This window comes from Temnothorax americanus, unplaced genomic scaffold (genome assembly GCF_048541705.1).
Source record: "Temnothorax americanus isolate GAGA-0224 unplaced genomic scaffold, ASM4854170v1 Scaffold121, whole genome shotgun sequence".
NCBI classification, from domain to species: domain Eukaryota; kingdom Metazoa; phylum Arthropoda; class Insecta; order Hymenoptera; family Formicidae; genus Temnothorax; species Temnothorax americanus.
This window is the reverse complement of record NW_027509255.1, coordinates 56109-70161: the sequence shown is the minus strand read 5'-3', so window position 1 is coordinate 70161 and position 14053 is coordinate 56109. Positions and strand designations below refer to the sequence as shown.

Here is a 14053-nt window from a genome sequence, read left to right as displayed (position 1 = left end):
CAAACACACATTGCAATTATAGAATTTCCTTCCTTTCTCTCTTCCTTTTATTACGCGATCACAAGATTGTGTCTGACCTACAACAACTATTTTATATTAAAAAGTAAGAAAAGAAAGAGATACCACACCTTCCTAAATTGATGAATCTGTAATCTTTTATAACTAGATTAAAAGATCATGTTGTTACATGCTTCTGATATCCGAACTGATAGAAATTCAATTTTAGTACTTAATATATAATACAAACGTTATAAAGTTACAACGTTATACGTTGAGTGCGGTTGAACGTGAGAGTGAGTTTGTCGATCATCTCTCCGGCGTTCTTGGTGGCGTTGTCCATGGCCGTCATACGGCTGGACTGCTCACTGCAGGCGCCTTCCTTCATCGAGGCGAGCGAGAATTCCAGATAGCTCTATATTACTTCCTCGTCAAGTGAATTATACACCGACAACTTCGGTACAGTAACCACCGCATTCTTATCGAACAATGGTAGATCATCAATCACGTACGATACCACGGACTTGAACTTGTTATATATTATGGGTCCAGAGCCGAAGGAATAACTGTAAAAGAGTAGCCATTATTTATCAAGAGACACGGTAGTGTCTCGCGCCAAGTACACGCGGAGCGAGACCGACCGTGACTCTTTTACGCGACGCGACGGGTTGCGAGTACCCGAGATGTTGAGATCTCGATAACGAGTGAACGGATCAAGTTCTAAGTAGGCTTGATCGATAGCTTGGGGTCCAATTAGGGGGGGGGTTTCTCTCATAATATTCCGCTACGTGCCCTACGAGCGGAGATATTGCGACGCAAAGTCCAAATGCGAAAATTTATTTTTAAGATACGTCGTCTCCGTCAACCGCTTTTCTTTATAACATACATGTAACAAACAGAGAACGTCACTTTCACTTTTTCGACACTGGCGGCTAGCGGCGTTAGTGTCGCAGTGCAGTGCAGTGCAGACAGTGCGTTCGTTTAGAGCGCTATCCTGTCAGTCAGTTCATCATCTGATCAGTTAACCTATCTCGATCGATCGAGAGACACGGTAGTACGCGCGGAGCGAGACCGATCGTGTGACTCTTTATTACGCGTCGCGAGGTAAGGTGCGACAACGCGCGCATACGCGCGTACGCGAAACGGCAGTAACACCGTAATCGTGCCGGCGATATACTGAATTGAATTGCTTCGTGCTTATCTAAAGATTTCGTATCCCTACATTTCGAAAAAACGTTTTCGAAAAGTAAAAGATGTTCCGTGGACATTGTCGAAAATAATCAATGCCGGTCAAGAGTCAGATCAACAAGTTGGAAAAAGTACTGTTGAGCCGATACCTGTTTTGCAAAATGAGGATGGAGTTTCATGCTACGCAAATTCAGTAATACAATGTTTCTTGCAGTCAAGTATTATTAGGAAAGTGTTGCTTAAAGTTGATAAAGATGATTTAAGTATATTAGCGCATATATATGACAAACGATTACCTAATTTGAATGCTGATGCGATACGGACAGATTTAGGAGAGCGCTTTACGAGTCGTGGTGATGAAAAACCAGCAAAACGAGACGCTCTTGAATTTCTTATTGCCATTTGCACAAAATATAATTACGTAAAAAATTTGGTCGGGCATCAAGTTACTCGTACTACTAAGTGCATTAGCAACTCATGTGGTTATACGACAAAAGATAATATTACTGATAACATAGTTGTTCCAATTTCTATTAATAATTTGAAGAAGAAAAGTTATAATCTTAATAATTTATTGAAGGATACATTTTTAAATTGGGGTCCGTTATATGGAAAAACATGCCAATTTTGTGCAGGAAATCTAGTATTTAGAAATGAATTAACGTTGACGAAAGAAATAGTTATCATTCATTTAATTTTGTTCTCGTCACAGGATAATAAATTAGTGAAAATACCACAGACATTTAATTTAACTGGCATATCAACAACTAAGATATCGATAGCTAAACAGCAGTATAAAGTAATGAATACTATATTTCATCAGGGTACATCTATTGAAGATGGTCATTATACAAGTATGTGTAGAGAAAGGACATTTTGGATTGAATTTGATGATGGAAAAATTATAGAAAATAAACGATGGCCTACAGGTGCTAAAGGTATTTATATATTATTTTTGGAAAAAGTTGGTAAGAAATAATTTATACAAGCAACGTAATATACATGCATATTATACATAAAAGCAATGTCCGGCAATGTGTATATATATATATTTACAACTTCAGACACATTTCTTTATAAGGTGTAATTTTTTTTTGTTAAGATTAAGATGCGTAACACTACAAAAAGGCGTGATATCCGTACAAAATTACCTTTTTCAAAAAAAAGGTAAAAAAATGCGCCAAGTACACGCATAGTAGTACATATGTATTATGTTGTTACCTCGAAAAAAACAAAGTGGTAGTATTATACCTCGAAATAACACCTTGTACATACTGTTTATACAATGCGTAATACTACAAAAAGGCGTGATATCTGTACAAAATTACCTTTTTTAAAAAAAAGGTAAAGAAAGGCGCCAAGTACACGCATAGTAGTGTATATGTTGTTACCTCGAAAAAAAAACAGTGGTAGTATTATACCTTAAAAAAATCTAAGTAACAAGTGGTAGACGAAATCTTTGTATCTTGAAAAATCTCGAAAAAACCTAAACAGTGGTATCTTCACCTAAAAAAAAAACAAAGTAGTAGTATTATACCTCGAAAAAACCTAAGTAACAAGTGGTGGACGTAATCTTTGTATCTCCAAAAATCTCGAAAAAACCTAAGCAGTATTATTTTTATTTCCAAAAAATTATTACTCAAGTGATACACATCACAAAATTACGTTACCTTATCAAATAATGAGTCGCGCTTCAAGTGATCTATTATCACCTCGAAAAAAAACAAAGTAGTAGTATTATATCTCGAAAAAACCTAAGTAACAAGTGGTGGACGTAAGCTTTGTATCTCCAAAAATCTCATCACAAAATTACGTTACCTTATCAAAAAATGAGTCGCGCTTCAAGTGATCTATTATTACAATTACAAAAAAGAAATGATATCTCTTTTTAAATTACAGCGCCAATTACAGAGAACATACACTGAGAAAAAAAATTTGTCAATCCCAAGAAATATTTAGTCCGATACGTTCAACTAAACATTTTAGTTAGTTAACTAAACATTAGTTGAATTAATTAATTCTTGATTAAAGAAACGAAATAAATTGTTGAAACAACTAATATTTAGTTAACTAACTAAAATGTTTAGTTGAACGTATCGAACTAAATATTTCTTGGGATTAACAATTTTTTTTCTCAGTATATTTTTCGAGATACAAAGATTACGTCTGCCACTTGTTACTTAGGTTTTTTCGAGGTATCAAGAGACACGGTAGTGTCTCGCGCCAAGTACACGCGGAGCGAGACCGACCGTGACTCTTTTACGCGACGCGACGGGTTGCGAGTACCCGAGATGTTGAGATCTCGATAACGAGTGAACGGATCAAGTTCTAAGTAGGCTTGATCGATAGCTTGGGGTCCAATTAGGGGGGGGTTTCTTTCATAATATTCCGCTACGTGCCTTACGAGCGGAGATATTGCGACGCAAAGTCCAAATGTGAAAATTTATTTTTAAGATACTCCTCCTCCTAACGCCACGATCTATCAGAGAAACGTCACTTTCACTTTTTCGACGCTGGCGGCGCAGGTATCGCCAGTTTCGATATCGCGCGCGTATTTCAAAATTAGGTCGATAAACTTATCGGAGGAGGAAGATTTCTATTTAAGTAAAAATTAGGTATATATATAATAAATATTGAGTCAACGGAAAAGTAGGTTCTCTATGCTTGGCAGAAAGTGCCGCTAGGGAATTTTTAAGTCGATTCTTATGAATCAAGCTTGAATTTGATGTCTATGTATCCCAGGTTGCCGATGACAAGGTCCAGATAGTGCGCTTTATAGTTTTCGGTGTCCAGGTGTAATCGTACGTTGAATGCGATGTCTAGGTGTCCCAGGTTGCCGATGACAAGGTCCACATAGTGCGCTCCGTAGTTTTCGGTGTCTACGTGTATTAATACCTTGAATTCAATGTTCACGTGTCCCAGGTTGCCGATGACGGGATCCAGATAATGCGCTTCATAGTTTTCGGTGTCCAGGGGTAATAATACGTTGAATTCGATGTCTACGTGTCCCAGGTTGCCGATGACGAGGTCCACACAGTGCGCTCCGTAGTTTTTGGTGTCTACGTGTATTAATATCTTGAATTCGATGTCCACGTGTCTCAGGTTGCCGATGACGGGATCCAGATAATGCGCTTCATAGATTTCGGTGTCCAGGTGTAATAATACGTTGAATTCGATGTCTACGTGTTCCAGGTTGCCGATGACGAGGTCCACATAGTGCGCTCCGTAGTTTTTGGTGTCTACGTGTATTAATATCTTGAATTCGATGTCCACGAGTCCCAGGTTGCCGATGACGGGATCCAGATAATGCGCTTCATAGTTTTCGGTGTCCAGGTGTAATCTTACGTTGAATTCGATGTCTAGGTATCCCAGGTTGCCGATGACAAGGTCCACATAGTGCGCTCCGTAGTTTTCGGTGTCCACGTGTCCCAGGTTGCCGATGACGAGGTCCAGATATCGCGCTCCGTAGTTTTCGGTGTCTAGGTGTAATAATACCTCGAATTTGATGTTCACGTGTCCCAGGTTGCCGATGACGAGATCCAGATAGTGCGCTTCATAGTTTTCGGTGTCCAGGTGTAATTGTACGTTGAATTCGATGTCTAGGTGTCCCAGGTTGCCGATGACAAGATCCACATAGTGCGCTCCGTAGTTTTCGGTGTCTACGTGTATTAATACCTTGAATTCGATGTCCACGTGTCCCAGGTTGCCGACGACGAGGTCCACACAGTGCGCTTCGTAGTTTTCGGTGTCCAGGTGTAATAATACGTTGAATTCGATGTCCACGTGTCCCAGGTTGCCGATGACGAGGTCCACACAGTGCGCTTCGTAGTTTTCGGTGTCCAGGTGTAATAATACGTTGAATTCGATGTCCACGTGTCCCAGGTTGCCGATGACGAGGTCCACACAGTGCGCTTCGTAGTTTTCGGTGTCCAGGTGTAATAATACGTTGAATTCGATGTCCACGTGTCCCAGGTTGCCGATGACGAGGTCCACACAGTGCGCTTCGTAGTTTTCGGTGTCCAGGTGTAATAATATGTTGAATGCAATGTCTACGTGTCCCAGGTTGCCGATGACGAGGTCCACATAGTGCGCTCCGTAGTTTTCGGTGTCTACGTGTATTAATATCTTGAATTCGATGTCCACGTGTCCCAGGTTGCCGATGACGGGATCCAGATAATGCGCTTTATAGTTTTCGGTGTCCAGGTGTAATCGTACGTTGAATGCGATGTCTAGGTGTCCCAGGTTGCCGATGACAAGGTCCACATAGTGCGCTCCGTAGTTTTCGGTGTCTACGTATATTAATACCTTGAATTCAATGTTCACGTGTCCCAGGTTGCCGATGACAAGATCCAGATAGTGCGCTTCATAGTTTTCGGTGTCCAGGTGTAATCGTACGTTGAATTCGATGTCTAGGTGTCCCAGGTTGCCGATGACGAGGTCCACATAGTGCGCTTCGTAGTTTTCGGTGTCTACGTGTATTAATACCATGAATCCAATGTCCACGTGTCCCAGGTTGTGGACCTCGTCATCGGCAACTTGGAACACGTGGCCATCAAATTCAAGGTATTAATACACCTGGACACCGAAAACTATAGAGCGCGCTATGTGGACCTCGTCATCGGCAACCTGGGACACCTAAACATTGAATTCAAGCTTGATTCATAAAAATCGACTTAAAATTTCCCTAGCGGCAGAATTAAAATTATGTCATGACATAATAAAAATCGCTGAATTAAAATTATGTCTAGACATAATAAAAATTGGACAAAAATTATGTTTAGACATAATAAAAATTGGATGAATTAAAATTATGTCTGACGTAAAAATAATTATCAAAAATATCGATACCTGAAGATATCGGTACATATACAGTTGCGAACAACATTCAGTAAGACACGCAAATAAAAATAAATAAAGAATTTTACAGTTAACGACTTATTAACATTAATCATGCTTTATTGCGATTTTGTTTTATGTTGAAATTGAAAAATATATACAAGGTGTACAACTAAAAGGGTTACAGATTATTATTTTTAAAAAACTGAGCAAAATATTAAATTGTTGTTTTCTTTAGAAATAATAGTCCGTAACATTTTTAGCTTCATACCTTGTATTATATACGGTTTATGAAATTATAAGATATATTGTTTATAAGATTAAGTTGCGTAACACTACAAAAAAGCGTGATATCCGTACAAAATTACCTTTTTAAAAAGAAGGTAAAATGAGCGCCAAGTACACGCATAATAGTGTATATGTATTATGTTGTTACCCTGTTATGTTGTTACCTCGAAAAAAACAAAGTGGTAGTATTATACCTCCAAATAGCTTTATCCTGTACATACTGTTTATACAATGCGTAATATACTACAAAAAGGCGTGATATCCGCACAAAATTACCTTTTTTAAAAAAAGGTAAAAAAAAGCGCCAAGTACACGTATAGTAGTGTATATGTTGTTACCTAAAAAAAAAAAGAAAGTGGTAGTATTATACCTCGAAAAAACCTAAGTAACAAATGGTAGATCTTTATATCTCGAAAAATCTCGAAAAAATCTAAGCAGTAGTATCTTTATTTCCGAAAAATTATAACCCAAGTGATACACGTCACAAAATTATGTTACCTTATCAAAAAGAAGAGTCGCGCTTCAAGTGATCTATTACAATTACAAAAAAGAAATGATATCTCTTTAAGTTAGAGCGCCAATTACAAAGAGAACATGTATATTGCCTCAAAAAATAATTGTTGCACTACATTGAAAAATCTTTACATTGTGTCAATTAGAAAAGAATGTATAATAACAATTTTATAAGATTAAAAAATTTTATTTAAATTTAACAAGGGAATACAAGATATTTAAATACAAAGTTATTTACATGTGTATTTTTAATGGCCACAAAGAATTACAGAAGTAACAGTACAAAATAAAAATATTTTATTAAATACATAAATTTTTCTTGTAAAAAAACTTGGCGCTGCTAGACCTCGAAATTTTAAATAAATAAATAAACTTATTCTATACTTAATTATAAGCCGCATTATCCGCCGTCCGCGTAGTCACGCACACCCATATCACTCACTCCCACATCCACGCTGATAATCATTTAATATTACTCCCATTGTATTTTTCTCTGAATTATTTTTATTTATTGTTGTTTTTATTTATTTAAAAGGTCTAGCAGCACCAACATTTGTTACAAGCAAAAGTTATGTATTTTAATAAAATATTTTTATTTTGTACTGTTACTTCTGTAATTCTTTGTGGCCATTAAAAAATACACATGTAAATAACTTTGTATTTAAATATCTTGTATTCCCTTGTTAAATTTAAATAAAATTTTTTAATCTTATAAAATTGTTATTATACATTCTTTTCTAATTGACACAATGTAAAGATTTTTCAATGTAGTGCAACAATTATTTTTTGAGGCAATATACATGTTCTCTTTGTAATTGGCGCTCTAACTTAAAGAGATATCATTTCTTTTTTGTAATTGTAATAGATCACTTGAAGCGCGACTCTTCTTTTTGATAAGGTAACATAATTTTGTGACGTGTATCACTTGGGTTATAATTTTTCGGAAATAAAGATACTACTGCTTAGATTTTTTCGAGATTTTTCGAGATATAAAGATCTACCATTTGTTACTTAGGTTTTTTCGAGGTATAATACTACCACTTTCTTTTTTTTTTAGGTAACAACATATACACTACTATACGTGTACTTGGCGCCTTTTTTTACCTTTTTTTAAAAAAGGTAATATTACTACTGCTTTTCTTCGATTAGAATAAAAAATTGAATCATGAAGAATTACACAGAGGTAACAGTACAAAATACAAATATTTTATTAAAATATTTAAACCCAACAAGGGAATACAAGGTATTTAAATACAAAGTTTATATATGTATTTTAAAAGATTTAATCGCATCGCAAAGAATTACAGAGGTAACAATACAAAAAATAAAATTATTTTATTAAAATACATAAATTTTTCTTGTCAAAAAACTTGGCGCTGCTAGAGAGAGAGAGAGAGAGAGAGAGAGAGAGAGAGAGAGACCTTTTACAAATGTAAATATTACTTATTCTATACTTATTCTATACTTTTAATTCTAATCGCTTTAAAAATCTAAACTTATCCTAACTTATCCTATACTTAATAATAAGCCGCATTATTCACCGTCACACACACACACACACACACACACACACACACACACACACACACACACACCAAGCTGACCTAATTTTAAGGTCTAGCAGCGCCAAGGTTTTTGACAAGAAAAATTTATCAATTATCAATTTATCAATCATCAATTAACTGACCCATGCGAGCATCCATAGACTCGATACTCTTCCGTGCAATTTCAAGTTGCTCCTCACGCTGTTTCTGCTTCTCGGCATCAGTGGTTCTTCGATATTCCATCGACTCCACCCTCCACTCTCTAATTTCATCGAGAACGTCGGATTTACTTTTCTTTTTCTTTTTCTCAGGTTCTTCTTTACAGTCTACATCCGTGCACATTTTATCCAGAACGGGACGCCTGTTGGAGGCCAGTGCAACGGGCTTGACGCATGGCTTTTTGCCTAAAATTTCATCTAATTCTTCATAAAATGGGCATGTCTTGGCCTCTGCACCGGACTGCATATTGTTGTCTTTGGTTTCAGTGTATTTTCGCTTTAACTCTTTCATTTTATTTTTACACTGATCTAAAGAATAATGTGTCTTTTTAAGTGTATTTAGTTCCTCGGCAACTATTTTCCATACATCATCGTTTTTCATTGAATTGTTTGCGAACAATTCTTGATTCACAGACCAGAAGTGTATGAGGCTTCTTACAACCAACTGATCTGTCCATATTGCAACTGCAAAACAAAAATGTTATCAGTAAATGCAACATGACAAAATATATGTTTTAATTGATATAATATAGGTAGTAATAATGATAGCAATAAACTGATTTTCACCATTTGAAGCAGTTTGGGTTTTGCTTTTCTTCGGTTGTGAATTGCCTTCAGGTGGAAGAACAGTAGATAAAGTCGAAGGTTGAACAGTAGCAGCTTGTTGATTATCCTCATTTTTTTTGAGTTGTCGAGAAAAGGACTGTGCTCACAGTCAGTTGTACTGCTCATGCAGGCCTCTGTATCAGGCAAGCAGACCTCGATCAAACTCTGATCTAATGTAACAAAACATTGTATTATATATTGTATGATATATTTCTTAATATTTATATGTACCTTGTAGATTTATAGCAATGTTATATCCTCTAACGCTCCGCATCATGTTCCCTGCTACGTCTCTGAGATACACATGCACGCTTGGATTAAAAACGGGAATCGTAGACATATTTTTTTATGCGTCACAAATGCACGCTGATACAATTGTCGTTTAATACTAATTGTGTTTTGTTAAAACAATGGTGAAAATAGAATCAGAAGTATCAAACAATAGTGTTTAGTAAAAACCGAGAGATGGCGCCATTCGTTTGGGTGAAAAGGGTATAGTCTGAAAGATGTTGTTACAAAAGATGAAATAAAACTGCCCATTTTAATTGTAAAATTAATTACTCTATAAAATGAACAATTAATTCGTAATTAATTAATCAGTTTGGAAACTGCAGTCTAAGTCTCATTACTTTCAGACTATTCTGTAATAATAATAATAATAATAATAATAATAACAAAATGATTTAATTACCTTCGAAATGCAGACTCTACACTCGTGAACGTGCACCGCATTTCGCAGAATGTGGAAGGCAAAGTGCATCTTGTGATTATCGAAAATTTGACCGGCCCTTTCAATTTCTTTGCACGTTACTTGTATGATGACATGTATCAGCGCGAGCGTATTTGGCGTTTTCCTTAATCCACTTCCCGGTAATATCGTCGTTAATGTTAAAGACTGTGCGGCTAAAAAATTACAACGCAATTTAAAAAGATTGCATATTATATATGTTCAACAGAGAAATCGTATACCTTTCTCAAAGTTATTAATCATAATTAAATAAAGTGTAGGTTTTTAAACGTAATCTTACCAACGTTACATTTCGTTGTGAATGTCGCTAGCAATTTTAAAGCAGACGTTGACACTGTTTTATTTAGCGCTATTCAGGCCCATAACTTGTGCACACGTCCGCTAAGCCCTCTTTCGTCAGGGTTTCTTTAACATGTACATCTCCGCACATTAAGTTCATCAGAGGTATGAAGGTACAATTCACATCGTGCAACAAAGGATGAGTCTGTGCAATAAAAATAAGATAGGTTTTTACAAATTCATACAGGAAATTAAGATCGAAATTCCATGTATTAAAGTCTTTCCCTGCCTTTTTCTCCGCTTGCTTTTTGAAAAGCTCAAACGGTTGAAGATTCAGCTTGACATACAATTCTTTTAGGATCATGCCGATGTTCCGGAGGGATGGAGTTGGGTCAACATGCGTACTGAAATTGTACAATGTACGCTGTTTACATACGCGATCATGAAGGTCAAAAACGGCGAGCATTGTCCAGTAGCACAAAAAAGTGTTACACTTGACATCGACGGAATATTAAAATATTTTGTTTATGGTCGTCACGTTTATCCACAAGATAAGAATCTCGAACGTGTTCTAAAGAAAAAAGAAATGCTTAAGAACATACTAGAAAAATTCAAAGGAATGAATGTCTGCAGTGGCCTAGGTGACATTAGTATCCATTTTATAGTAGTCAATGGGGCATATCAAGATAACATCGACAAGTGGAGAAGTAAAGGCTGTTCTCTACTCTCGAAGAAGAAAAGATGCGATTCCTGCATGAAGTGGAGGAAATGCATATTGCAACAGGAGGCACGGCTGAAGATTCGTCCGACGATGAATCGGATTCGTAACATTTCAAACCCCATTGATCGACGTAAATTATTAGCGATGCGGATAAAAATTAGACGTGAAAGGCGTCAGAAACTTTGAGCTAAGGATCACGTAAAAGATTTTATTACGTGTATGAAAGCACAAGAAGCACAAATGGCAAGCATGCAAGATACGGCTGTGGATAAAAAATTAGCTGAGTTAGACAACATCTCAAAGTCTCAAAAACTAGTAGTTCAGGAAATCATCGCCGCGGCAAGGAAAAAGGACGCCAAAGGTCGACGTTACTCCGATGACTGGATTATGTTGTGCATGCTTTTGAACATCCGATCGCCAAGAGATTACGAATTTTTGCACAAAAACAATATTCTGCCACTTCCGTGCACAAGGACAATACGCAGTTATTTTTCCTTAATTAACGCAAAGTGTGGCTTCGATGAAGAATTTGCGAAACTCCTCGAGAAACATTTTGCATCGAAAACTCAACTGCAGCGTCACGGGGTTTTACTGCTCGATGAAATAAACCTCAGAAAGTCTGTGGCAGTTTGTTGCAGAAATTTAACTTATCTGGGCTTAACCGACTTTGGTGATGATGGGCAACAATCCACAGACGTAAACGAGCAGGCAACACACGGTCTTGTCCTCATGTTCCAGATACACAGCCAATTGCAGTGTTTGCTTCTAAAAATCCCGTAAAAGGAGAAGAACTCGCGAAAATTGTTGTTAAAGCTATTTCCTATTTAGAACAATGCGGAGCGATAATCCACGGAGTTATTGCCGACGGTGCTGCAACAAACACGAAAATGTGGTCGCTTTTGGGTGTCAGAGGGACAATAGAAAATACCAAAACGTGGTTCACTCACCCTTTGGATGACAATCGGAAAGTATTCGTTTTTTCCGATATCTGCCACGTCATCAAGAACATCCGAAACCGGTTGTACAACAAGAGAAAATTGCGGGTAAGTTGTAAGATGATCTGTAGTCTTATGTTTACTAGCGACAATAATGAGAAAGATATTAAAGGGCATCTGCATATATACTTTCCTAAAAAATAAAATAACAAGTTAAGAAAATAATTACAATAAAAAAGATATATAATTACAATAAAAAAAATTGAAAGGTAAACATGTCAAAAAAACAAAAGTTTAATTTACTTTTCCTAAAATCTTAAAAAACCTGGGCAGCAATCACGTAACTTTTCCTGTAGAACAGAAACGTAAAAAGTGAAAAGTTTCATGTAAATATATTTCTTTCTATTAGTGTCGAATAGAAAGAGATAATCACATAAAATTTTTCACTTTTTACGTTTCCACTCTAGGGATAAAGTTACATGATAACTACCCTGACAATTAAAAAAATTATATAGAAATACATACATACCTTAGTTGGAATCCTGTAGGCACCTCAAAAAGAAATGTAATTAAAAATGAATACATATCTTTCTTTGAATTCCGGAGATCCTAAAAAATATGTGTTGCATAAAAATAAATATATATCTACCTTCTTAGGAAACCCATAACACCTAAAAAATAATAAAAACTTAAAAAAATATTCGACATACATATCTACCACTATATTCCGAAAAAGCGGAAAGAAAATATCAAAGGCTTTATCATTATTGATATTTTCGTTTCATTAAGAATGGAATTTTCACTTATTCGTGCTTATCTTACTTCACTTATGTTATTAAAAAATAAGAAAAAAATATTAACGCCACGAAAGCCGGATTTTGGGGCTCTGTAATTTTATTTATGAACCTGAAAAATTTAAAAGAATTGAAAGGTGATGCCCACCGTTATTTATAATGTAAGTTACGTACAATACGTAGGTCAGTAAATAGTTGGCATTATTCTTTAGGTAACATCTACGGATGACTACGTTTGTTGGAAGTATTTCCAAACGTTGTTTAATCTGGATAAGAATCATCCAGGAAATGCACGAGTATGTCCAAAAATAACAAATAGACATATTGTGCTGGATAACACATCGAAAATGCGAGTCAGACTGGCTACTCAGGTACGTTTGTGTGTAACGAAAAATATGGTATTTATTCGGGCCGTTTTAAATTTTATGAATTAGTCAAAAACTTTTTATTGGGTTACAGATATTCAGCAACTCCATGGCTGATGGGCTCGCGTTTTATTTGTCACGCGGGTGCGAAGAACTTAACGGGTGTGAAGAAACAATTTCCTTTTGCAAACGCATGAACGACATGTTCGACGCAATGAATCGCAAATTGCCAAATCAAGGGCTCACGCCGCATTGTAATGACTTTAAGGTACAAAAATAACTTAGGTCGCATAATAAAAAATAAAATAGCGATAATATTACATACAATTTTTTAATTATTACGTAATTCTTAGGTTCTGGAAGATACATTGCGGTGGTTGAATGAATGGGAATCGGCAGTGTCGGAAAAAGATATTACAGCAGAAGAATTTCTTACTGTCGAAACTTCACAAGGATTAAGAATATCTCTTCGATTGACAATGGACCTTTGCGCTTATCTGATTGACAAATTCGATTTTAAGTACCTGCTGACTGGAAAAGTTAATCAGGATAACTTAGAGGTAATATATATTTTTTCTTATTTAATGATATGTTTATTGTATTACCAATAAATTTTACATGTACTTACTTGTTCTACAATGAACAACTACTTGCCTTTTTTAGAAATTCTTTGGCACTATACGCCAATGCGCGGGATGCAACGATCATCCAAATTGCCCAACATTTTTACAATTGTATAAATTGCTATCGGTGTATAGCGTGATTAAGCCTCCAAAATATGGTAATTGCACGGTTTCGTCCGATACGAGGCCGACGACGTTGATCTCTATTAGAAGCAATTTACGGCAACAAGCGTGAGGGCAAAAGTGCAAAATATGTGCGAAAAATAAAAGAAAAACTCGACCTTGTATTGCAACATGACGATTGGGAGGCGGACGATGTCATTGATCCTCATTCCGAACATGATTATGCTCTTTCCCCTATCCTCGATTGTATTATCTACTTCGTAACAGGTTTTATA

The 14053-nt window shown here is 36.2% G+C and overlaps 1 protein-coding gene and 1 long non-coding RNA gene across 3 annotated transcripts; both read right to left on the bottom strand.

Moving 5' to 3' along the window:
- Positions 1–8909: 8909 nt before the first annotated feature.
- Positions 8910–10581, bottom strand: LOC143893538 (uncharacterized). 2 transcript variants are annotated; one of them, XM_077399043.1, is made up of 6 exons: positions 10507–10581; positions 10219–10422; positions 9882–10093; positions 9422–9483; positions 9152–9360; positions 8910–9049 (listed from the first exon to the last, which is right to left on the bottom strand). In XM_077399043.1, exons 3-6 carry the CDS (start codon positions 9920–9922, stop codon positions 9020–9022), a joined length of 342 nt encoding a protein of 113 aa, XP_077255169.1. In that variant the 5' UTR covers positions 9923–10093; positions 10219–10422; positions 10507–10581; the 3' UTR covers positions 8910–9019. The 2 variants fall into 2 exon arrangements, with proteins under 2 accessions (XP_077255169.1, XP_077255170.1); XM_077399044.1 differs by having other exon boundaries at positions 9152–9324.
- Positions 10582–11683: 1102 nt separating this feature from the next.
- On the bottom strand, positions 11684–12938 carry LOC143893541 (uncharacterized). Its single transcript, XR_013255837.1, has 4 exons — positions 12523–12938; positions 12403–12415; positions 11886–12066; positions 11684–11808 (listed from the first exon to the last, which is right to left on the bottom strand). It is a non-coding gene; the product is annotated as an uncharacterized LOC143893541 (long non-coding RNA).
- Positions 12939–14053: the final 1115 nt, after the last annotated feature.

Excerpts from the sequence above, each read along its gene's own strand:
- LOC143893538 (XM_077399043.1), bottom strand. The coding sequence starts at position 9,922 with ATGCGGTGCACGTTCACGAGTGTAGAGTCTGCATTTCGAAG. Across the intron at positions 9,484-9,881 it reads GTAGAGTCTGCATTTCGAAG|AGACGTAGCAGGGAACATGA; the intron begins GTAATTAAATCA and ends TGTGTATCTCAG. Across the intron at positions 9,361-9,421 it reads CATTGCTATAAATCTACAAG|ATCAGAGTTTGATCGAGGTC; the intron begins GTACATATAAAT and ends TTGTTACATTAG.